The sequence below is a fragment of the Lytechinus variegatus genome, chromosome 12 (assembly GCF_018143015.1).
Source record: "Lytechinus variegatus isolate NC3 chromosome 12, Lvar_3.0, whole genome shotgun sequence".
NCBI lineage: Eukaryota > Metazoa > Echinodermata > Echinoidea > Temnopleuroida > Toxopneustidae > Lytechinus > Lytechinus variegatus.
This window is the reverse complement of record NC_054751.1, coordinates 10,715,715-10,743,133: the sequence shown is the minus strand read 5'-3', so window position 1 is coordinate 10,743,133 and position 27,419 is coordinate 10,715,715. Positions and strand designations below refer to the sequence as shown.

General features: G+C 35.1%; 2 protein-coding genes across 2 annotated transcripts in view; one reads left to right on the top strand and one right to left on the bottom strand.

Annotated features, from left to right (window-relative positions):
- Positions 1 to 394: 394 nt before the first annotated feature.
- Positions 395 to 3,114, bottom strand: LOC121425056 (glutathionyl-hydroquinone reductase YqjG-like). Its single transcript, XM_041621011.1, has one exon. It carries the CDS (start codon positions 2,964 to 2,966, stop codon positions 1,989 to 1,991), a length of 978 nt encoding a protein of 325 aa, XP_041476945.1. The 5' UTR covers positions 2,967 to 3,114; the 3' UTR covers positions 395 to 1,988.
- Positions 3,115 to 4,886: 1,772 nt separating this feature from the next.
- Positions 4,887 to 27,419, top strand: part of LOC121425162 (decapping and exoribonuclease protein-like) — a 32,418-nt gene continuing 9,885 nt past the window's right edge. The window contains exons 1-3 of the mRNA XM_041621163.1: positions 4,887 to 5,455; positions 18,401 to 18,603; positions 19,796 to 20,009. Coding sequence (XP_041477097.1) covers positions 5,172 to 5,455; positions 18,401 to 18,603; positions 19,796 to 20,009 — 701 coding nt within the window. The 5' untranslated portion in view covers positions 4,887 to 5,171. The remainder of the gene's footprint in view (positions 5,456 to 18,400; positions 18,604 to 19,795; positions 20,010 to 27,419) is intronic.

Below are 27,419 nucleotides of genomic sequence, written 5' to 3'. Positions count from 1 at the left end.
TGACCGTCGTGTTTGGGTGATAGTGAGGATGTGTATTTGTATGTGACTGAGAGAGAGAGAGAGGGAAAAAGAGGAGGGGGGAGAAATCATTTAACTGATTGAGAAATAGACAAATGATCAGTGGAGATGTATAATAGCATAGCATGCATATAGAACGGGATGGAGAGAGAGAGACATGTAGGGAGATGGACATCGATCGAGGATGTATGTGTGTGGGTGGGTGACATGTGTGACGTGTGTGTGTGTGAAGTGTAAGAGGGTGGTTGTGTGTGTGTTATATTATGTTATATTATGTGTTATATTATGTGTTTTGAAATGTTAAATTGAAATGTTATATATTTTTGTTCATGGAATCAGAATAAAACAGTATATGGAAAAAAAAAAAAAAAGTGTGTGAGGGGGTGAACCGCATAACCTCAGAGTAAATCGGCCAGTGAAAATATTTAAGAGAAATTGAGATCGAAGAAAACATTTAGGTAGAAGCGATAGAAGATAATATGATATGAGCATTAGATGGAATGAGAGAGAGAGAGAGAGAGAGGGGGGGGGGGGGTGGTAGTGTTAGTTAAACATAATGATGTGTGTGTGTGTGTGTATATATCTCCGTAAATACATATGCAAATAACTAACTAAATGAATTCATATTTGAATGAATAACTAACTAAACAACTTACTAACAAAGTAACGAATAAATGTAGATGAATGAATGATTATATAAATGAATAGATATAAAGTTCTCTAGCTAAAAAAACAGTTCTAAAAATAGGGTTTAATTTGCTTTTGAATATTTTCAACAAATGAGAGAATGGCATGGGCTTTTAATATATTTGTTATCACTTCAATACTATAACCACTTGACATAGGACAGTGTACAGTGGTATTTAATTTTTCAGCTACATTTTTAACTTTTAATCCCGCTTTTAATATCACTTTAGAATAAGTATAGAAGTAACCGTTGTAAGACTCCCTTGCCAGTCAATAACATACATGTACTACCATTGTGTGCGCGTTTGCTATAGTGGTATCATTGGAATGTACTACAAATAAGTTTTGTTTACATTACCTGATAATGTAACGATTCACTCTATATAGTTTTGAAAATGCAGAGTCATCGGGTGTGTGAATGCTGCGATCTCCGCTGCTGATTTGGGGTGATGCAAATCACACAATACACAATATTACGCCTAGGAACATTATCTTAATACATTCACCGTATAAACAGACTTGCAAAATACGCAAAGAACCACAACAATTTTCACGTTATAGAAGTAAAACAAAACAAACAAACAAACAAACAGACAAGACAATTTATCAGTTTGCTTTGGTAACACTGTTTCAGCATTGCGATTGATTATGCAAGTAGCGTTCAACAGGATAAATGCAAACTAGTATAAGAATTGGAATTTATACCGGTCATGGTCTTAACATAATATACCTTATTCAAACTAGTTTATCTTTAAGCAACATTTATAAGAAAAAATCATAAGCACACAATCAGGCCTAATATTTTTTCCATTCACAATGACAATGTTAGAGCATGTTTTGAATTTCATTAACATTCATGTAATTTTGTAATAGCTATTATTGTACAGCTGATAAACTTTAAGAGCCCAACATGTGTTTGAAAATTCGAAGATATAATAGGTTATTGAATATTCCAAATTGGTGTTCCTTGTGATCCTAGAATGTATTTTGTTCGATTATGTAATCAATTAAATAGTAATAGAAACAAAACTTTGAAAGAAATATAAATCACACACTGATATATATCATATGCATATTATAGGCATATATTTACAAGCAGTATGTAAAAATTAATGATCAAATGCATGTAGGGCTCACAGTCAAAGTTCAAAGAAAAACAAATCTGTTGGAAATGGTTTCCTGCACATTTGAAGTTATTGTAATCGCAACAAATATAAATATTATTGAAAAATGATAAACTGGAAATGGAAGTAAAACTACATCTTTGAGAAAACGGGCTCGACCTATTTTTGGAATTGGACATCTCTGCCATGTTGACTGTTGAAGTCGAGGTCTGGACCGATGGCCACAATGCGGTGTGGGTTGATGCTATTATGGCTCACCTGGTAGTGCTTCTGGATGTGTTCTTGATCTACAGTCTCACTTACTCCTGGAATCTGAAAGATATCCCTGGTGAAACCCCAAAGATTTGGGTAGTCAACGATCCGTTTCTTGTTGCACTTGAAATGATGGGCGTAGACCGTATCGAACCTGACGAGAGTTGTGAAGAGTCGAATATCGGCTTCTGTCAGTCGATCTCCACAAAGGTATCGGGATTTAGACAGCACTTCTTCGGCTCTATCAAGGGCGGCAAAGAGCTTGACGGCAGCTTCATCGTAAGCTTCCTGACTTGTTGCAAACCCGCATCGGTAAACGCCGTTGTTGATGTTTTCGTAGATCCAGGAGTTGACTTCATCAATGTCTCTCAACAGATCTGGAGGGCACAGATCCAGTGCTTGCTGTTCCTTGGAGGCAGAAAAGACATTGAATTCCTTGTTGAGCATGCGTATAATTTCTGAAGACTCATTGTTGACTATGGTCTTGTTTTTCTTATCCCAAAGGACTGGCACTGTGATGCGTCCAGAGTAGTCAGGACTAGCTGTTTCATAAACTTCCCTCAGATATTTACAATTGTTAACCGTATCGAGAGATGTCTTTGGTTTATCGTCAGAGAAAAACCACCCTTTATCTCCCATAAACCAGTCTACCACAGTGACTCCAATAACATCCTCTAGTCCTTTTAGTTTTCGGAAGATGAGTGTACGGTGGGCCCATGGACAGGCGAGGGAGACATAGAGATGGTAGCGTCCCAACTCGGGCTGATATTCCCCATCGGCAGTTATCCAGTTTCGGAACACAGATGCACGGCGTTTGAATTCACCTTTCTTCGATATAGTGTCTTTCCATGAAGGTTCTACCTTCGGTTTCTTTGCAGAAGCCATTAAAAACTGCTACTTGATTAATTAAGCAAGGAATAGACTATCATTCAAGTAAAGAACTATCGCACCTCGCGCTGAAATAGGGCAATGATTCAACTCTACGCTCACTCGCTAAGTTTGATTGGACTTGCCTATATAGCTATAGGACATTGTGCAAATAGGGACGTGGGGCAGCATGCATCAATAGTTCTTTTCAATCACTAACTGAGAAGAATGATTCAGCATTTTCTACGCCCCCTTTCACAAAGAGGGAGTTGGGAGTAGTTTCCAGGTAAACCATGCAGGATTAGTATTTTACCAAACAGTACTTGATGCAAGCGCGAAGCACGAGCCCAAAATTTTGTAAAATCTGTGATTTTGTAACCTGAAATGTATTATGGTTTATTTCAAAAAGGGTATTTCTGAACATAATGTTTGCTTATACCTATGTCATTCAATCTTTTTTTCTGTCTACTATATATCTGAATTTGAAATGTTTTCTGGATTTTCTTTTATATCTTAGTTATCTTTATGTCAACAGGACCATGTTGAAAAACAGTGTATATATTATCTGAACATGTTTATCCTGTATAAAGTTTTTTTCAATGAATTAAATAAATTTCGTTTTGAAAAAGGGCACATTTCACTTTAAAAAAAGTGCATTTTTTACTTTGAAAACGTCCCTTTTTCCTACGGGGATTTTTTTTTTTTTGGGGGGGGGGGGGGCGTAGGGGGTGCAAGTGCCCCTGCCCCCTGGTCTAGACTGAAGACTATAGACTCCAAAGACTGTCAAATAGAGCCAGCCACAGTGCATAGTGAATCTCGTCTCACTACTTAAAGGACAAGTCCACCCCCCAAAAAAATGATTTTGATAAAAAGAGAAAATCCAACATTAGCGTAACACTAAAGATTTCATCATAATCGGATGTAAAATAAGAAAGTTTTAACTTTTGCTTAATTTCACAAAACAGTTATATGTACATCCTAGTGGGTATGCAAATGAGGAGACTGTAGACATCATCCACTCACTATTTCTTTTGTATTTTGTTATATGAAATGGAAATATTCTATTTTTTCTCCTCATTGTCAAAGTGAAACAACGATTACTTCCTCCCTGAACATGTGAAATTAGCATTGTTTAATACTACATGATTCAGTCTATTTGGTGCTTTTTACCAAATCTATAAAAAAATGAAATGTTTTATAATTCAAATGATAAAAAAACCAAAAGAAATAATGAGTGAGGGACATCGACTCTCTCATTCGAATTTTACATATCACTGTTTTGTGAAAAATAAACAAAACTTTAAAGTGTCATAACTTTCTTATTTACATCCGATTTTGAATAAATTTTCAGCGTTTTGCTAGTTTAATTTTTCTCTTTTTATTTAAATCAACATATTTCTGAGGGTAGACTTGACCTTTAAGATCGCATTATGCACAATTAGAATTGCGAAACCAATGGTCTATGCCCGCAGACTAGAAGTGAGCAATCCAATCTCTTGAAGAGGAAAATCTAGAATTTCCAGCCGAGTCAGGTATTGTCAATGCTTGTATTGCACGAGTCGTACAAGCCCAATACAGGAGAAAAATATTACTGTAATATCGCAAAGAAATGTCACCCAATATAATAATAAATCATCTTTTCATGATTAATGAGCATATACATGTATAGCATGAACCCGTATGAATCAATGAATGGCTGGATTTCGCTCATTGGGGTATCGCATCATGCACCATTGTAAAATTCATTAATTACTTCTACATGTATGTTTGAGCTCTCGTATAACTTTCTGGAATTCCCCAGGAATAAACATATACATAACAAAATGAGAAATTGTTGTTAAACGCTCAGCCTACATCAAGGGTACGTGGAATTATCAGTACGATGGGAATAATCATAATAATAGGAATTCATCCGCCAAAATAAATAATTTTGCCATGTTAAATATAGTCATATGACTCCGATACAGTATGATAAATGTCCTTGTGTCCCTGTACAATAATGCGTGATTATCATTAAATTAAAGAAACACGTAATGAGGTAGTTGGAACATATTGCAGCAAACGTCTGCATTAGAGAATATAAACGAAATGATTACTGCTGTTATTCAATATTATGATATGCGTTATAAGAGACACACCCATTTTAGCTACAAGCATATATCACGAATAAAAGGCCCTATTTTGATATTTTCAAACCATATTTGCACTGATCTCAACTGAAACATGGCTAGTAGTAGAGCCACTAGCAGAAGCTACGAGGTTCTGGGAAACTTCTCGATCGGTGAGGATAGAGAATATCACAATGATTTGAGTCAACGACGCTTCCTGGTCGAACCGGACGATGATTGTCCTAATTTCGATCTCGTGCACGGGCTTTCAGAGTACACAGACAGGAAACCATCTGGTAGCGAACCGACGTCGATGAACCCCATGCTGCACTGGCTTCGTGATCATCGAGACGAGCTCATCGACAAGAAGATTTTAAAGTCGGGAGGTTCTTCAAGAAAGTAAGAAAACGAAAATTCTGAGAGTCTGGTGATGAGGTCTTCGGTTCATTTACCCCCTATATTTTTTCTCTTCTCACGCACCGAGCCGCGCCCCACCGCAAGTATACAAAACATTTTTTTTAATGACTTACACTTTTCTCGATCCCCCTAAATAAGAAACAGACCTTTAGGAAATATGCAGAAAATCCATATAACCACCTTAAAGGAATTTTTTACATGACAGTTTGACAATGTTTGACAACATGAAGAGAGAGGCTGCTCATTGTTAAATTAAGCTGATGTGAAAATCAGCCCACATACAGTTTAACGGGGGTACTCCGGTCTGAAAATATTTATATCTTCATATATAATGTAGAATTCACAGGGCAAAGTGCTGAAAATTTCATCAAAATCGAATGACAAATAACGAACTTATTGAATTCGAAAGTTTAGCAATATTTTGTGAAAATAGTTTGTGAAAACGTCATCATGAATATTCATTAGATCTGCTGATGATTATACATCCCCACTTTCCCTTTTTCCTTATTTTATAACATGGAATCATAATTGTTTCATTTTTTCATACATGTGGGAATAATAATGTCTAGAAAAAAGTGAATAAACCTGATTTCATATAAAAAAAAATACAAAAAACAAGTGGGGATATGACATTATCAATTTGCTCATTGAATATTCATGAGAACATGCCTAGGACTGTTTCATCGGAATAATGCAAATCTTTAAAATGTCATAACTTTGCTATTCCGTGTCTGATTTGGACTAATTTTTCAGTATTTTGTTTGTCTGATTTTTGTCTCGCCTGTATAGCAGAGTGAGACTATAGGCGCCGCTTTTCCGACGGCGGCGGTGGCGGCGGCGCCGCGGCGTCGTCAACATTGAAATCTTAACCAAGATTAAAGTTTTGAAATGTCATCATAACTTAGTATATGGACCTAGTTCATGAAACTTGAACATAAGGGTAATCAAGTATGACTGAACATCCTGCCTGGGTTTCAGGTCACATGATCAAGATCAAAGGTCATTTAGGGTCAATGAACTTAGACCATGTTGGGGGAATCAATATTGAAATCTTAACCAAGGTTAAGTTTTTGAAATGTTGTCATAACTTCTAAAGTATATGGACCTAGTTCATGAAACTTGGACATAATGGTAATCAAGTATTATTGACATCCTGCATGAGTTTAGGTCACATGACTAAGGTAAAAGGTCACTTAGGGTCAACGAACTTTGACCATGTTGGGGGTCTTTTGGTGGCATTGTCATCATAACTTTGACATTTTATGGATCTAGTTCACGAAACTATATAATCGTGATAAGTGCATAATTTCTGTTTCCAAAAATCTTAACCTGAGGTTAAGTTTTTGAAATGTCATCATAACTTAGAAACTATATGGACTTAGTTCATGAAACTTGGACATAAGGTTAATCAAGTATCACTGAACATCCTGTATGGGTTTATGTCACATGACCAAGGTCAAAGGTCATTTAGGGTCAATGAACTTTGGCCGAATTGGGGGTATCTGTTGAATTCCCATCATAACTTTGGAAGTTTATGGATCTGATTCATGAAACTTGGACATAATAGTAATCAAGCATCACTGAACATTTTGTGCAAGTTTCAGGTCTCATGATTAAGGTCAAAGGTCATTTAGGGTCAATGAACTTTGGCCGAATTGGGAGTATCTGTTGAATTACCATCATAACTTTGAAAGTTTATTGGTCTAGTTCGTTAAACTTGGACATTACAGTAATCAAGTATCATTGAACATCCTGTGCGCATTTCAGGTCACATTTTTTTTCATTATGAAAAATACGAGACATTTGACTTCCTCCTGCTCGTACGCACGGGCGTCCGTCGATATAACACATGATATTTTTATGAAAATATGCACCCTTTTTCTTAAAAGTTGATGGAGAGGGGGAAAAATTAATCGTATCAAGTCGGGGTATTCAGTAATGAGTACAGGAGAAACTATATTTCACTGATTTTCATGATTCATCCCATTTGATTAACTCATCTATTCGTGTTTTGGGGCTAATCTTTCCCTTACGCATTGCTTTTTGGCAGAAGTTCTATGGAAAATGCATCTTTTTTCACACAAATTTTGAGACACTCTGTATTCATTCCCCCATTGCTCGAGAATGAATGGGTAGTTAACGACGGGGTGAAAGATTTATTGAAGAATGGAATGTATATTTCATGAAAATGAAAGCCATTTCCCCATTGGATGTTATCTTCAATACGTGTTTTTAGATGAAGTTAGTTGTCGAATAGGCTCTCCTGGCATTTGAGGTCTCTATCGGTGACGTCACTCAGGATCGTCATGCCTGAACCATCGGCCAGGCAGGGGTCGCAATGGTAGTATGATTTATGCATAATGCACTCGATATATACAATAATCTTGTCCTCCCGTTCAAATGAATGTGAAACTCATATAATTTTCATCAGAGCATTCAACAGGAGTACTGTAGTACACATTTCTTTGTTATAAGTGAATTAAAGTCCCTCCAGTGAGTTTGATCACCCCTATTGTGAAAATGTATCACCCCTAAGTTGTAACACAGTCAGCTGTTTGCACTCAGGGTCACTCCGTGACCTGTGTGTGCGTTCAAGAGTTGTACACGATTTTCTGTCTCATTTAGGCAGAAATCTTTCATAATGTGCCTCAAAATCAGGGGTTACACAATAAATCACATTCAAATCAAAGGTTACACAATCATAAATCATGAAACATATAAGTATTATTACAATAATTACAAAGTCATATCTACGTTACATAGGTTTTTTTACATGAATCGTAACAAGCTCTTGGGCAGTTCATCTTTTTCTTTGGTCTTTTTACTAGCAATGTTGTACATTTCTATCCGTTTTTTAATTTCTTTTATAAATACATGTTTCAAAACAAAATTTCTTTTTTCAATTCCTGATTTGTTCCTATCCAAAATAACTTTATATATTGACCAAAATGCAATAGTTACAAAGATATTTTTTTACTATCACTTTCAACTTTAAGTAATTGTTTGATGTTTACTTCCACTTTTACATTGTAAACTTCTCGCAAAATAATTTTGATATATTTGAAAAAGGATTTATTTACTTCACAGTCAATAAAAGCATGTATAATATCTTCTTTAACCTTGCATGTTGGACACAAATCATCTGTTGCAAAATTCCATTTGAACAGGTTACTTCTTACTGGTAAGAGATTATATAATAACTTAAGATTGAACTCTCGTAATTTATTTTCTCTAACTTGAATAAGATTATTTTTAAATACATTTGCCCAATTTACATTAATATCAAGTTTGTTCTCCCAATGTAAACAGCATTTATTGGTGAAAGTATTTTTTGAGGGAAACAGGTTATAGTATTACTACTCAGATCACTGATGCATTTCAAACTTTTTCCAATCATTACCTGGGGAGCAATAAAACCATGAGGTCGGATAGTGATGTCACTATTATCGCTCAATCTTTTTATCCAAATTGCTGGTATTGCCTTTTTTAATTTTGTATAGTCGAAAATAACAGTATTTTTACTTCTTTTTATATCGATCTTTCTCTGAATGTTTTCCATTAGTATGTAACCATTTCTCCCAATAATATCTGTTAAGTAAACTATACCACTTCTATACCAGTCTTTATAAAATAAAGACTGGTTATCAAATATTATATGTTTATTATGCCAAAGTATTTGATTTCGAATATCATTACAGTTAGGGTTAGACATACACACACCTTTCAATGTGGTAACAGATCTAAAAAAATCCCAGGCCTCCAATATTTCTTTGTAAAAAGTTGGTATTTTTCTTTCGTTTATAATTTTCAGTGTTTTAATACTGAAATTACAATTTAAAAGGAACGAGATACCTCCTAGAAGGTCAAACCAATATGAAAACATTTTTTTTTCCATATTTCTGTTTTGTTATTGAAAAAACTTCCTAACCATTTCAACTGAAAGCTTAACATTTGATGGTGAACATCAGTCATTTTTATTCCACCATTTATATAATTTTCTGTTAAAGTACATCTTTTAATTTTTTCTACTTTTCTGTTCCAAATGAATCTATACACTATATTATTTAAAATTTTCAGGAATTTCGTTGGAATGGAATCAACAATGCTCAAATGTATTATTTGACTAAGTGCTAAACATTTAAGAATAGTTACCCGACCAAAAATAGTTAAGTTTCGTTTTGACCAGCTGTCAAGAGTCTTTTTCAATTTAGTTAATTTTTCTTCCCACTCTAAGTTTAGCGATTTGTCATTATCAGAATGAATATAATGACCTAAGTATTTTACAGGTTTTACAGTCCAAGATAAATTGTATTTTTTAATATCATATTTCTTACTTGTATCTCCTAACCATATCAATGCTGTTTTTTCTTTATTAATCTTTGGTCCTGCTATTCTACCAAAGGTTTTTAATTCATTTAATATTTTTCTTAACGATTTTTCATCTTGAACAAAAAACAGAGAATCGTCAGCATATTGTAAGAGTTTAAGTTGAACGTCATGTTCTGTAATTTCAATAGGTTTAATCTTTTTATTTTCTCTTGTACTAATTGCTAAAAATTCGGCAGCGATGATAAACAAAAAAGCTGATAATGGACATCCCTGTCTTATACCCCTTCCAATATTAAAACTTGTTGAGATCCTACCGTTTACCAAAACAGAGCTTGAAATGTCTTTATAAAGAACTGAAATCCATTTACGGAATGAATCACCAAAATTGAATTTTTCCAAACACTCCACCTTTAAAAATTCTATATTCAAAACATCGAAAGCTTTCGTGAAGTCTGCTAACATAATGGCACCTGTTTTACAATGCTTATTGAAAAAACCGATAACATCTTTTGTTATCCTTACATTACAAGCTGAGACGTTCCTTTATATACCCAGTTTGATTTTCATGAGTAATTTCGTCAACAACCTTATGGACTCTGGCAGCTAGGACAGCTGCTATTATTTTGTAATCACAGTTCAGCATGTAATAGGTCTCCAATTCCTAAGTTCTTTACAGTCACCTTTTTTGAATAATAAAGTGATAAGACCTTTTCGCTGAGTATCTGACATAATTCCTGACATGTAACATTCATTCAGACTTTCTACAAGAAGGTCTTTCAACAAAGGCCAAAACATTTGATAAAATTCAATCGAAAGTCCGTCTGATCCAGGGGCCTTATTTTTGGAATGCAAATATAGCACGTTTACGTTCTTCATGTGTTAACAATCCTTCGCACATCTGTTTACTTTCATTTGTTAATTGATGCACAGTTTTAGATGATACGTAATTTTTCATACAAATAATGTCATTTTCTTCACACGTTTCTTTTCTATATAATTCTGAATAAAAATTTACAACCTCTTCTAAAATATCTTCATTTTTTGTTATAACTTTCTGGTCCTTTTCACGCTTCATTTGTGAAATTTCTTTTTTCTTAGCATTATTTCTTTCTAATCCGAGAAAGTATTTCTTACTTCTTTCTCCTTCTTCCATCCATCTTACTCGAGCCCTAATACCAGCTCCTTTACAATCATGTTTATACATTTTCTCTAATTTATCTTTTACATCAATATAGTTTTTTTGCACATTTTCATCATCAACATTAACATCCATTTGTTTACTTAACTCACACAGGTCATTTTCTAATGATAACTTTATGTTTTTTCTCTGAAATGATTTTTCTCGACAATATTTTTGTGTGAATTCCTTTACTCTAATTTAATAAAGTTCCCATTTTACAGCTGCTGGTAAACTCTTGAGTTTTTGAGTTGGAGCATATACATTTACTAACATTACATCAATATCATTTACTTTTGCGTGCAATATTAACAATTGCCCATTCATTCGAGTTTTAATAACAATATTTTGTACATTTAGTCTGTCATTAAAGAAAATAGAAAGACCTCGAGAGTAATTGCTTCCATGATCGAAAACACATGGCCCACACCATTCGCTTCTTATGATATTTTCAATGTCTGATGACCAATATGTTTCTTGTAAAAATAAAACATCCACTTTTTGGTTCTTGACCCACTGAAAGATTTGATTTCTTTTTTCCTTATTTCTTAATCCTCTCACATTTAAACTTAGAATGTGACAATTTGACATGAAGTTTAAATGATTGGGGGGGAAAGTAGTTTAACAACAACAAAAAAGAAAAGAAACAAAAAGTGTTTATCGTTCTTCGCCTTATTTCTTCTTTGGAAGTTTCTGTACAGATTTTAGTTTTCTCATCTGCTTTACGATTGCGCTCTTTGTCTTCGTTGTATGCTTCGGTAATACGGGAGATTCGGCAGATAACTCTGACAACTCATGAACAGTGACGTCATCCTCGCTCAGCGTAACATCACTGGAACTGTCATCCGTTGCTATGGTTGAATGTGAACGGAAGACTCCACGTGTATCGTAATCAGGTGCATCAGAAACACCGGCTGACAGAACTGTGGCATTCGATCCGTGTGTAGTCAGCGTCACTGTCATGACTGTAGTGGCTGGATCTCTCATTGCTGTACTGCGATCGCGATCTCCTGTGAGGTATTGCGTGATCTTCGCTTGGGATGGCGTCTGGTTGTCATGGTGCAGCGAACTCGCTTGACGTTTCGAAGCTAGAAGCTGGTCTATGGCTTGTTCCGCTGGGCTGGCTGTGGCTGCCGTACGATCTTCGACGTGGCTATCAAAGGAACTGCTCTGCGAGGTGGGCGTGGCATCAAAAGGGCACTGCATTTGGAGATGACCTGGTTGTTTACATCGACGACAAACGACAGGATTGCTACACAGTGATCGATGATGACCTTCGCTCAGACATCTTGAACACACCACAGTAGATCTTTGGGTAGATGGGATCTGGCCAAAGTGAAAAATCTTCCCTTTGAAGGGGCCAAAGGTCAAGAATCTGGGCAAGGGTTTGGGGGGTGGCTGTATGTACACAACCCTGTCACCAGTGAAGCAGTCCGTCAATTGACCATCCACCCTTAGCCTCTGGTAAATTATAGGTCCAAGTATCTTACAGTTCAATTTATCAAGTTCATCAGCTATCAAAGTGTCATGTGCAGATAGAGGGATATCTCTAATCACGGCATAGGCTATTTTCTTTCCCAGCGGAAAGAAAAGGGTTTGTGTCATACACTGTTACGTTTGCGTTTCTCATATTTATTCCATTTGTAATGAGTTTTATTCTAGAGTTTTGACTCTCGATATAGAGTCTCCAAAGGCCTCCAATTTTCTGCACTCCCTTTATTTCACGTCCTTGTACGCTACTCAGTAGACATTTGTATACTTCCTGGTTTGTTAGCGTATTTTCATTAACCGATGGTATGTCCTTATGTTTAATGAAGATAGGCTTACCTCCGATTGGTTGTGAAGACGAGACGGGAGATCGATGATCAAGATCAAAGGTCATTTAGGGTCAATGACCTTAGACCATGTTGGGGGAATCAATATTGAAATCTTAATCAGAATATAGGCACCGTTTTCAGCAAATTTTTAGCCTCACCATGACCTAGGTCCATGGCCTAACCGACAACCCTATCAGGAACAAATTAAGTTCCTGTCCCCTCCCCATCCAACAACCCATGACCAAATCATTTTTTTCCCCAAATGTCAGATTACCATAATAGGTGTCTTCTACCAGTCAGATTGTTAATGACACACTTCTTAGCTCATTAAAGATGTTATGTCCTGATAATGGTACAAGATCTACATGTAGCTTTCCTGTGAAAAGAATCGAGTGCAGTGGCAAAGGCAGTGGCAGTTCAAAACTCTGGTAGGAGGGGTATGTCAAAAAAGTGTTGTATCCTATGATCATCCTTACAGTTGCAGGAAGTTTCTCCATTCCTATAGTAGCCCCATAGCCGGTTTAAACAAGATCAGGTAGGCCATTCTTCACTTGGACCTGGAGAGTGATGTACTAAGTCCATAGGTGAGATTGTGCATCGCAGACTGGAGATTGTTAGACCAGTGGGTGACGCTTTTATGCGAACAGAGTCATCAAGGGATTCTATTGAGCAGAGAAAACTGTGTCGAGAGTTGAGTCTCATGATTGACGAGTGAAATACTATGTTCTTGAATGTTTTTTTCTTTCATCTGTGCTGATGACTTCTCTTCTGACGTACGGTGGGGCAATAATACCTAGTAGGTAAAGATTACTCACTTCTTTTAGTCACAGGTAGTCAGTGATGGCTTTGCAAGCTCCATTCAAGATTTGGGGTCAATATTTAGCACCAAGGGCTGCGTACTCAGCAGTGCAGATGCATAAAGTTATAGCTGTGGTACAGAGAGATTTGGCATCTATCAATTTCCCAAATGTTTCCCAGCTTCTTCAGAATGATATTCCTTACTCCAAATTTTGTATTTGTTTTGGCAGCATGTTCTTTGTATGAAAAAAGAACGGTCTACAATGACGCCAAGGTAGGTTGGCTTGTTACCACCTGACCCTCAGTTTTTGATCTGCTGTGTTCTTAAGGTGGAATACCCTAAGTTTGAGTCTTTCCGGATCGGAACAGAGATGATTTATAGCACAAATAAGGAGTTGAACTTGCCAGATCATCACTGAGTCCGTTTTGGCCCACTGAGGAGTGATTATTACTTTAGAGATTATTGTTCAATTCAATGTTTTTTCTACTCCATTCAAGTAGTGATACAAAATTACGGCTGTAATTTAAATGTTCCAGCTTTATTGTTTGAACAAATCATCATTACAAATGCAGATGCATTTGTATTATTAGCATTAGCATGTTTTACCAATACTGTCGGGTTATCATCCCAATTACATCAGTTTCAGAGATTTTCTCAGACATATTTCTTATACCATGGATGTGTTTGAAGATTTACATTGATCTTAATCTCCATGGAACGAACAGTAGCGTTAGTTTAAGCCCAGCATTCATGGCAATAGAGGCATGTGTACCTGTTTACTGAAGCTTTACCCATGTCAACGTCCTTTACATATGTATGCATGTTGAGAGGAATCCTTGTCTTTTCTTTCAGACATCTTTTTTAAACTGAGTATTTAAGGCATCAGTTTTTAACCAGCGGAGTCACTGACACTCGCTGTAGCAGAAAATACCCGAAGGACAACATCAAAGACTACATAAGCTGATATTCCTCCTCTCTATATTCCGGGACTTTTATTGTGTGCCCCACCCAGGTTGTCTCTAACCAGCAGATTTGTGCAAACCTCATGACATATTACATAATGACACTAAGACATAGGAAACATCTCCCACTTTAATAAGCCTTTCTATTTCTTGTCCTTTTCTTGGCCTGATCAGGAATGATATCTCAGTCGATAGAGCGGGGTTTCGGATTCCGGTGACCTGGATTTGATTCCCACTTGTTGCATTAGTGCTCTTCTTTATGATTAAAACTTTAATCAGGGACCGTGACTGAAGAGTAGTGTTGTCCATTTTATTATATCATCAATGCTTTACCTACTGTAGCAAACTAAAAAAGAAAAAAAAAATGCTATTTACCCAGCAGCTATGAATCATCCAAACCATATTATTCCTTTTTTATCTGCAAAAACATAAAAATTTCTCTTTGAAGCTGCTCTTTCTTAAATGATAAAGTTTTAATACCATGCTCATTTTAAGAATTGGTAGACAAGCAATATACGTACAAGGATAAATTATTTTTTTTAGAAATAGGAGAATTGAAGCGGAGTCATTCAATTTACCATTGAGCATACATGTAGGTATATTATTGAACAAATGGTACTGTACACTTAAAAGTGGATTATTTTCCTCAAGATTTATTAAGGGAAAAATATATCGTTGCTAAGGTAAATAGTGTTGCAAGGCAACGAAATTGTGTCAGTACATAATGGTAAACTTTGGAATGTTGTTTGCTTATCGATAACAAACTATCATACGTTAATTTTCTCAATATTTTTACTCTAAGTCACAACTTCGTCAACACATTTGGCCGAGATAAAGAGTGGTAACATAGCCGTTGCTAGGGTATATTGTTTCTGGGCAAGACATTTGACTCCATGGAAGCTATAAAATAGTCAGTTTGTTGAATGATTACTGAAAACGAGGTTGTAGACATTATGATAATTGTGTCAGTATTATTTCTCATAATGGACTGTTTTTCCACAGATTTGTCCATGGAAAAGAGTGTTAACATAGTCGTTGCTATGGAAAATAGTCGTTGCTAGGCAACAAATTGGTATCTATGGGTAATGTAAAATGGTCATTTTGTTGTTGTTCCATTGATGACAAGATAATTGAACAGGTTTTTTAAACTCAATCAACTTTTTCACCAAAAAATAATATAAAGTATGCAACTTGTATGTACGTGTGTCAATGTAGTCAAACTGAACAATAATATTGCGATTTGTACGATGTGAAGGGGTATGTCAGGTACAGCTTAGCAAATTTATTTGAGGTTCGCAATAGCTAAAATGGGGGTTTTCAGTTCTTTTTATTATTTTTTCAATAATACTTTATATAATTTCACTGGTGTAACTTATTTGGTTTAGTTCAACCTAGTTAAAAAGTTAAAAGTTAGGTTTGAAATGGAAAAATAAGTGGTTTACTTAAGGAGCTAAGGAAAGTAATGTTGCTAGGCAACAATTTCTGAGAAAATGTTCATAAAATTCAAGCTAATTTTTTTTAAAGTAATTCTTCTTACAATATATAGTAGATCTAGCCTTTGAAAATAAGAAAAATACCTTATAATCTATGTTAATAAGTAAAAAATCAATATTCATCGTAAATATTCAATAAGTATCTAAAATGGGCGTGGCTTATTCAAGGCTGGTTTCCATGGTGATGCTACACATAACGGCATTTTTTATGCCCAATTCCGAAAAATACAGAAAATTTCCTTTAATCTGATGTATGATTTTGCTTTGATCCAGCCGGGGGGATTAAAGTCAAGAAATAAGGCACTTTTTGGCTTCTGGCCGCTCACCTATAAGAGATTATCTGTGTGATATGGATTACAATGACTATTTTTCTCTTTAATTGTTTTTATCAAACATCAACAGACAATTTCTATTTTCTGTCCCCAGTACGTGTATTATTTTCCAATCATTTCATATGTTTTGCTTTTATATGGCATCAGTATCAAGCAAGTTTTATGATTATTTTCAGTGCATGTTTAGTTATCATAAATTTTCCAGTCTTTTTTATATGTTTAGCTTTTATCATTGATTAATCATAACTTGTATTCATTTTCTTGTGCTCGGTTGTCCATTATAGAAACATGTATTTACTTTGACATTTTACTTTACCATGTACACATTTACTATTACCATGTATGCACCGATTTGTTCCAATTTACAGATAGATATTTCATGTTGTAAGTTATTGATGTTTTTGAGAACGGTATATAATTTCTTCGTCTTTTTCTTAATATCATTATTATTCTTTTTCTTCTTCTTTTCTTCTGTTATCTTCTCTGTTTTCTTTTTCTTCTCCCTCTCACTTTTCCCTTCTTCTTCTTCCTTTTTTTCTTCTCCTCCCCTCCTCTTCACGTTTCAGTGATTGCCTTGTAATATTCAATTGATGCTTAATTCTGTTCCATATATGTTATTCGTTAAACACTGATTTTAAAATGTTTACTTTGTCAATTGTAATGTTCGACACTGCCCCAATGGAAATCAGTCTGTGAACTGTTTGGGCTTTTTAACCGTGTATGAATAAAATAAATCTTATCTTATCTAACATCTTGTGCGAGTTAGAGTAGTTTTCAAAGTCAGCATTGCTCCTGTATTGAACCACGTGTTGCAGGTGAGACGGCCATGCAGAGGCATTCCACTTGTTAAATGTTGTCATAACTTCTGAAGTATATGGACCTAGTTCATGAAACTTGGACATAATGGTAATCAAGTATTATTGACATCCTGCATGAGTTTAGGTCACATGACTAAGGTAAAAGGTCACTTAGGGTCAACGAACTTTGACCATGTTGGTGGTTTTTTGGTGGCATTGTCATCATAACTTTGACATTTTATGGATCTAGTTCATGAAACTTAGATGTAAGAGCAATTAAGTATCCCTGGACATCTTGTGCGAGTTTCATGTCACATGATCTAGGTCAAAGGTCATTTAGGGTCAACGAACTTTGATAATGTTGGGGGTTTAGGTGGAATTAAAGTTATAGAGCTAGTTCATGAAACTTGGGACTTAGGAGTTACCATGTATCCATGAATATCTTGTGCTTGTTTCTGGTCACATGACCAAAATCAAAGGTCATTTAGGGTCAATGAATTTGGCCATGTTGGGGGTATTTGTTGAATTTGCATCATAACTTAGAAAGTGTAAAGATCTACACATGTAGTTTATGAAACATAGACATAAGGGTAATCAAGTATGAACGATTGTTATGCATATCTTAGGTCACATGATCATGGTCATAGGTCATGTTTGGTCAATGGACATAGCATTATTTTGTGAATAATTGTTTAATAGCTGTTTTCAAAGTCAGCACTGCTACTAATCGAATCGCGTATATAATGCAGGCGAGACTGCCAGAGACGTTCCACTTGTTCTCTGTTTAAATCATATAATTTCCCGCCTCGAGTACCTGAGTAATAAGTTGCTGGTGGGCCTAATAAAAATGTCGATTACTGTGAACATAATTGTACACCTAATGTTTTATTTATTCTTATTTTCCTTTTTTTGCACCATTGTGCAAGAATAACGCGGATTGTGTAAGTTTTAGGTTGTTGTTTTTGTATGTTTTTACAAAGGGTCATAATTTTGTTCAGCACGATATTACAACTTTGGAAAAATCTTGTAATACGAGGAGATTATTAGATAATTTTTTTTATCTTGTCTACAAGTGACCCTAGAAATACAGATTATTATATTTCTGTTAACGTCACTTCACATTGGAAGGGGGGGGGGGGGTAACCAACATTCCTTGAAAGATCAGAATTAGGCTTTACGAACAGCTTTACCCCTGTTTTTTTCTCTCTCTTTTTCATATAGACTTGACATAGATTTCGTAGGTCGTAGAGGATTTTTCTGTCGCCTCCTCCGTGCTGCAGCGAGTGCCGACAAACTTGAAATCCTTGTAACACTGTGTAAAGGAACCTACTACATCGAGAACGTGAAAGATACCTACAAAGAAACTGCAAAGCAAATAGAAATGGGTTTTGCTGGCAAGAAATTTGCCCAATACATCACAAGTTGTAAGTGTTGCTCTTTTTTTTCTTTTCAGAAAATTGGAATTTATGAATTGTAATACAACCACTGCATATACATGGTATACTCATTTTAGTGAGGATTATGAGGGATTTTTTTTTTAGTAGGGAGCAAGTGTATCCGGTATACATGTACATGTGAACGTGTACATGTACCAGTTAGCCTCTATTCATTCATGTGCCATGTGGACAATGATGTATGTATATTAAGGGGGGGGGTGGATTGTTTTGGATTACCGGTAGTCTATTCTGTCTGTTTGGGGCTCATGTAGAAACACAAGGAGAAAATAGTGCATACATGTAATTTGATGTACAAAAAATCATGCATCACTCCATATTGCCGTTTATTACTGAACATTTAGAGTGCAGAGTTGTCTGGTATGATTTATTAGCACATGCGCTCCCCTGGCCTGTGGGTTTTTTTTTCATGTCATAGTTACTATTACCTGATTGAATTGTTTGATATATGAAATGTTTAGAATATTAGGCGTATATCAATGAGTTGAACTACATTTGAAAATATCAAGCTTATATGAACAGCAGGTATTGCGAGATTCAGGCATAATTCTAAAAATGTTCTCCCTGAATCTAAGGATTTAATTCTTCTTTTGATAAAAAAAGATAAACCCAATATATCATAAAATTCATGTATAAGAGATGCAATCTACGATAGGATATTTATGGATAAAAATGACCAAAAAATAAAATTATTTTCCCGACCACCCCAAAGGTATTACGCTACTTTTTTCATTTAAAAATGAGGATCTATTCTTCAAGATGTAGTGAGTTTTTCTTTTTAATTTACGACAAACAATTTTATGATAGATATTTAAAGGGAAAATGAAAGCTCCAAATTCAAATTATATCAAAGGACATCCAAAACGTTTCACGACCAAGAAAAAAGGGGAGAAAAAAACGAAAACGGTGGATAAAATATCATAGTAATGTCCTTAATATTATGTAAAAATATACCACAATATCATCTTTTCGTATAAAAATTCATTTTTGCTCGCTCAACTTTTTTTGAAGTTTCCCCACATACATCATGTCTGGCTCCGTCAAACATAGGATTCGTTACGTCACCATGGCTACTGGCCCCTATTATCATGCTGATAAAAATAAGTATATTCGTTCTATTTGAAGCATATTTTTTTATGTAGTTTTGTTTGATTTTACGAAGCTGACGGGAGCAAGCCCGATATCAACGAACCGGTGAATGCATACAGCGAATATGTAGCAGTGATGAAAGCTCAGTACGGCGATCACCGCATCATTCTCAGTACCGAAGTTCAGGCAGAACGAGAGGACGCGGCTCAGAGACCTCCAGAGAACTATGTCTGCATTAAGACCAGAAGGGATGATCTTGTAGGAAAACAGTTGACTAATTTTAACAGGTCGTTTTTTTTGTACATTCTTTCCATCTTTTCATTCCCCCTCTCTCTCTCTTTAAAGGCCTGGTCACACCGCCCGAGCGTTGTTGGAGCGGTCGTGGAGCGGAGAGAAAAAATCATCACCGCTCGCTACCGATCACCACCGTTTAACCAAAGTTGGCCTCCATTAAGGCAACGCCGAATACGCTCGGCCACCGCTGATGGTCCCTCCTACCGCTCCGAAAGTTTTGAGTTGCTCAAAATATTGCGAGAGGTGAGGAGCAGGCAATTTTCCGCTCCAGCAAAGTTGACTACCGCTCGAACAACACCCAATCAAAGTTTGGCACCGCTAGACAAAGTTCATGAACGCTTGGGTCCGCTAGGCCAACGCAGAAATCTTGAACGCTTGGCAACCGCTGCTTCGCCAGCGTTGCACGGCCGGTGATTAAACGGTTCACAAACTTTGGTGGAGCGGTTGTAAGCGTTTTCAGAGCGGACACGGGATTGCTGGAACGGTGCTGGGCGTTAAAGTAGCGATCCATTGCGGTGATGAACCTTGGTTTAGCGTTGGTATGGAGGTGTCGGAGCGGTACCAGAATTTGGCTATAAATACGGGGAGAAATGAATAAGGACCTCATTTGGAATCAAGCTGCAGGTTAATATTTTTCAGATTTTAAAGCATTCTTTTAATCTAATGATCATTTTGATGCCATAAAATTATTTTTTTTTTCAATTTGTTTCCCCTCCACAGGGATTTTATTATTATTCAAACATAACAAGATATCTTTTCAATGACAAATCAAATTAATAACAACAAAATACAGTACAACAGTAATTGCAACAAATATATAAATTGAACTGTCAGGTTCACATAATAGTAACAATTTAAGAAACAAGCGAGGAGTAAATGAACAATAATATTCATATGTATAATTGTACATGGGAACTGAACAGACCACCTCATGTAAACATGGCACGTAATTGAAACCATTTCTTTGTAAACTTTACCATTTTACAATTTGACTCTGCGATATATTTTTCATTCTTGAAATAGTTCTGAAGTGCAAATTTGATATTATCAAAAACAGGTAATTGATGTTTTACTCTGGAAGTGTAAATCATTTGCCGTATCACTATCAATAAACAATTTAATGCATGATTACTTGAACCTCTTAAGCCAAATAATTTTTCTTTATTAGAGAAAAATATTCTATTTCCAGTTTTAAGAAATATCCATTGTTCAAACTTGTCCCATATATGTTTAATACATGTACATTCACAAAGTAGATGAGTGACTGTTTCACGGTGTACATTACAAAAAGTACATTCTTTTTGTTGAGCTAAGTTAATTTTAAACAATATTTCATTTGTATATAAAATGCGTTGCATTATTTTGAACTGAAACCAACGTAAATTCACATCGGTAGTATACAACTGAATCCAATAGAGCAATACGACTGCCATTGCTTATCATTCATATCGAATATACACTTCCACTTAAGAAAACTTTTACACTCCACTTTTCTTTTCTTTTTAAGAATCGTATAGATGTGTGAACAACCTTTATCATATTTCATAACAAGTGCTATTGTATCAGGGATAATAGGTTCTTGGAACTTGCTAAAGTGTGTGCCATTGCTAAAACCGTCTCTTATAGCATCACATAATCCACGGTAAAAAAGAAAATTTATTTGAACATTGTATTTTTCCTGAAGGTCATTCAAAGAGAGGAAATTGCCATGTACATCTAAAATATCATTAACAAAACGAACACCCCTATTATTTAGAGATCTACTGTGAATTGAGCTATTACCTATTTTGATAAAATCATTGTTCCATAAGGGTTGGCAAGGTATATCATTACAGTGCATAGATAACAGTGTGCTATACGCTAAGAACATTTCTTTCCAAAAAGTATTTTTAATTTCGTGTGCCAGTCTAAAAAAATAGCTATTTCCCATATAAAGATCCAAGTTTTTAGTTTTATGCAAGAAAGAGTGGAGAAGACAAATAATATTACCGTCAATGGAACCGTTTATCATTTTTTTCATCCAAGAAATTTTCAATGACTGGCAATGCAGATTTATGTCTATCATTTTTACTCCACCTTCAGAATAACTCTGAGACATTTGATTTCTACTTACTTTATCTGGTTTCTCTCCCCATATGAATCTATGAAATTGGGAATTTACATCTTTTAGAAATAACTCACTTGGATTCGGGAGAGAAAGAATTAAGTAGTTCAATTTAGACACAAACAATGACTTGACAACCGTAACTCTTCCAAGGACCGTCAGGTAACGTCTCAACCATGAAGTCATTTGACTTTTGATTTCTTTAAACTTTTCATTGTAATTATGCACTGTCATTTTCTGAAGATCTGTACAAAAATCTATACCTAAATATCTGAAGTATTCATCAAATACCCAATTCAAATTCCTGTTGGCAAGAATACAGTCTTTCTTGTTCTTGTATCCTCCAATCCATATTGCATGTGTCTTTGTTATATTAACAGTCAAACCTGAAATTGTTTTATATTTTTCCAAGATGTCAAAAGCACTACTCAATTCTCTTTCTGAACCGTTTAATGTCAGAAGAGTGTCATCTGCATACTGTAATATTTTATGACATTTACCAGAGGGCATCCTCAAACCATCTATTGACATTGATTGTCGAAACAAAACGCCAAGTATTTCAGCACATAATAGAAAAATATATGGAGACAATGGATCTCCTTGGCGACAGCCTCGCTCTATTGAAAATCTGGGAGACAGGTGTCCATTGATTAAAACACAAGATTGAGCATTTTCATAAAACACATCAAACCATTTAACAATGGTCGGACCGAATTTAAAGAAGTGTAGTACATTGCGAATAAAGTCATGAGGAATTGAATCGAATGCCTTCTCAAAATCTATAAGTAACAATAAACCGGGAATATCGTTTAATTCAGTAGGGGAAGGCGGGGTAAGTTGTGACAGTTTTTGCTTTTTGCATGTTAGAATTGATATGATTAATAATCTTGTCGAAATAAGTACCTTGCCTTGAAATTCAATTCTTCTGAAATATTTTCCACCTATTTATAACTTTGTATCCCCACACTGAAAGTCATCGTGACCTTTGAAAAAAACGATGTCAAATGGCTCAACTTGCCCCATATATGGGGTAAGTTTGAGCCACCTTCTGGGGTAAGTTGAGCCACAAAAACTATGTACAAAATGTATGAGGGGAGAACCAGCATGTCAATTTTTTGTTTAAAGTCTTTTCACTTGTTAATTCTCCATAAATACATCCTTTAAAAGGAAAAGAGCAGTCATGTATTTAAATTTGCTCCTTTCAGCCAGCATTTCAATTTATTTTTATGGTTTGTTTGTTTTTTAATATACATTACCATAGGAATTACCATGGCTCAACTTGCCCCATGCTGTTTGGCTCAACTTACCCCAGTCCCAACTCAGTGCGATAATTTTGTATCCACACATTTATTGTGCATCCATCATATAAAAGACTATGACAAGAATGAAGATCCATACCTAGACTAATAATGTTGTTATAATGTCTTTATTATAGTTAAAGACGTGTGTGTTTATAAATCACTTATCTATTTCACACTCTTTTTTACTTTTTTGGCTGAAATTCATATTTTCCCCTCTAAAAAAATACTTTTTGTTTCAAAGTTGAAAACAATATGGTGGGGTTAGGGGTTATGCTATGGGTCATCAATACATGACACCACCACAATGTCTGACTCATTCATTATTGGCCTGGGGCTGGTGGCTCAACTTGCCCCTATGCTCAACTTACCCCGCCTTCCCCTATATAATAATATATCATATAACAAGCGGATGTTTTCTCCGATAAAGCGTCCGGACATAAACCCTTTCTGATTTTCATGAATAAGAAGAGGGAGTACATTCTTCAATCTATTAGCTATACAAGTAGATCCTATTTTGTATACGACATTTAATAATGATATGGGTCTCCAATTTTTTAAATAGTGTCTATCTTTATTTCCTTTGGGGATTAAAGTAATAACTCCCAACTTCTGTATGTAAGGCATACCAGATAAAAATGAAGAGTTTAAATATCTAACTAAAAATATATGGATTTCCTTCCAAAAATGTTTAAAAAATTCAACAGTGAATCCATCTAGACCAGGAGATTTATTGTTTTTCATATTTGTTAGGGCATAATAAACCTCGTCGATGGAGAGCTCTCCTTCTAAATTCCGTGACATAGCATTTGTTAATTTATTTAGTTCATCATTGTTTATCATTGCATTTAAATCAGTATTTATAACAGGGTGCCTTTCATATAGTTGTGAATAAAAAGAAACAATTTCTGATGTAATATCCTCATGTGTTGTTACTTCCTTATTTTCATTGGTAATCAATTTGCATATTCTTTTATTAACAACATTTTTCTTTTCTAAATTTAAAAAATATTTGGATGGTTTCTCTCCGAACTCCATCCATTTAGTTCTGGATCTCATCTTTATTTCTTCATTATTTTCTTTTCTCAATGACTCTAACTGAGCTTTCTTCTCATTCAAAACAATTACCCCCCTTTCTATATTTGTATTTAAAACCAAATTCTTTTCTAAATTTACAATTTCTTTCTCTAAATCATTTTCTAGATTAACGGTTTTTTTCTTTTTTGCTGCAGCATATGAAATTGTTTCACCTCTAACAACTGTTAACAACGTATCAAAAAACAGCTGATCACTTACATTAAACTCATACAAAGGAATTTGACCATCGACTACATTTCCACCGGATCTTACCGGTCGATTTGAGTAGGTATCAATTGTTTGTTGAATAACACCTTTTATCAGTTCTATATAAATATCATCTTTTAACAATGAATTGTTAAATTTCCAGTAACTCGGTCCTGTCTTACAATGATTTAGATTCAATGATAACTTCACCAACGAATGATCAGTTCTATATCCCGGTAGAATTTCTATTCTGTTGACAAGAGACATTAATTCATGAGATACAAGAAAATAATCCAATCTGGCTGCCTTAAATGGAGTGGGTTGGCGCCATGTAAATATCTTTTCATGTTCATGTAATTCTCTCCATGGATCCACCAAACTTAAGTTAGTTTTCATTTCATCAACTCTTTTCTTTGCGTTTGGATTATTCAAACGGACATAATTAAATGTGTCTTTATCAAAATTTTGGACCAAATTCCAATCACCACAAAAAATTGTTAAAGGGTTTTCAAATTCTAATGCAACATTTTCAACATCTGAATAAAAGTTAACATTGTCTTGGTTAGGGCCGTATAAAGATATCAATGTTATATTATAATCATATATCTGGAGATCTAACGCAACAAAATTCCCTTCGGTTGACCTTTTAATTTGATTTATATTAAAAATAACACCCTCCGCAAAGAGAATGGCTACACCCCTAGCATTAGACGTTTTATGACTAAAAAAACAATTATCTCCCCAAATACGTTTTATTGAAACTTCGTCTTCACTTACAAAATGAGTGTCCTGCAAGCAGCAGATATGAAACTTTTTTGCCTTAATATATTCTAAGACATCATTTCTTTTTTTACTATTTCCTAAACCTCGACAGTTCAAAGAAATTATACTGAAACTACCCATCATACATTGAATCTAGCATTAAGTTATGAATAACAATTCCTGTGGAGGCTTTTTTATTTTTTTTTAACACTGACAACACAAACACAAAACAACAAACATAAACAAACATAAACACTTGACACACAAACAAGACAACACTAAACATAATTTCACGCGAAACGAACAAGAAAGACATGGCGCATACCATCGCGCCTAGGTCCTTATCCAGGCCTTCCATATTATGCCAAGAATAGAAACTGAAATCCACTACTTTTTAGGCACTGTAAAAATGTCTATGTACATTTCGTGCAAAAATTTCGTGCGCAAGGCAACCAGAAATAATCTACATAAAACAACCAGTATCTGAGTGAAAGAAGTATGCATTGTTAATGCCAGGGCTCATTCTGCATTATCAAAATTATAAAGATTATTTAGTCAAATGAATGCACAGCCTTGCATATACATGAAAGTCCTTTTTTTAACAGCATTTTAAAAATATCATCCAATAAATAAAACAAACTTTCTGAAACCGTTGGTACATGTACTTATTCCTTATTTTCTCGCATACTTACTACTTTTCCATAGATATACAAATAACATTGGTGAAAACTATACCAGTTTACTTGAACTACACGTTATTCACGTTCTTTCTTTTATATTACTTTCCTTCCTTTGTCTTTCATATTATTACAAAGTACCCAATAATAACAAAAAAACAAACAAAGAAAAAAAAAATAACAAAAGAAACTTTAAAGTACAGCCACATTTTTTTCATATCAAATACATAACTGAAAAACTTAAATCATTAGGTCTTGAACATGTTAAAAGGTTTAACCAACTCTAAAGGCCTTAAAAACATAAAATTTCCTTCAAAGGTTAACCACCTCCTTATTTGATATCTCTATTATTTGGAGATGCATAAAAAATATATATCATATGTATAAAGGCAGCAACTAAGTCTTTATCATCCATACTATGAATAAAAACCATGACATAAAAACACTCAATTTTCTTTATTTGAGCAGTACAAAAGAAGCAGAAAGGATTTTTTAAATTTTAATACCTGGTCTCGTAAAAACTAAAGTATTCTCTATGCCCTTTCCATTTTGGCACAAAATCCCCCTGCAAGTTCTTTTCTATTTTTTCAAAACGTTTTGTTATCATCCAGGTAAATTGTTATCTTGTACTGGAAAATAGGCCTATTCATTTTGTTTCATGTAATAAACAACAACAAAAACATTCCATTGCCCATCAGTTCATTTAGGCAAAAATCTGAAAACATGTGCTTACTTTCTTTAGTATGACATGGAAAAAGCAATGTATTAAGAACTAAAAAAATGAAAACCAAGCACTAGAAATGGAATGGATGTAGTCCAAAGTTAAATGAAGGTAATATAAACCGCTTGGGATGATTCTTTTTTTTCAGGAAAGTCCGAAAGTCAAAAGTATAATGATCCAAACTTGATGATGATGAGTAAATCTGCAAAGCTAGCCATTCACAGTTTTCCATTCTGAGTGGATTGAGCCCCTTTCTCTGGTTTGTAGATACAACTTGACTCCAATCAGTCTGATTCTAGTCGACTTATTTTCCTCTTTACGGATTCTGTAGGCCTCTTTCTCGAGTAGGTATCGATGCTTTTTCAATTGAGGAGGTAAATCTACGACGAATCTCCATGGGAATTGTTGTGACTGCGTAGGCGTCTTGTCTCCTCTTCTTGATGTCCTCTGCTGGTAGGCGTTCAAGACCTTGTTTCGATCCATCATCGAGACAAATCTGATGATGACTGGTTCTGGCGATTGTTGGGTGCCGCCTTGAGCACGGCGGGGTAGGCGGT

Coding starts and splice junctions, on each gene's coding strand:
- LOC121425056 (XM_041621011.1), bottom strand. CDS start 2,966: ATGGCTTCTGCAAAGAAACCGAAGGTAGAACCTTCATGGAAAGACACT.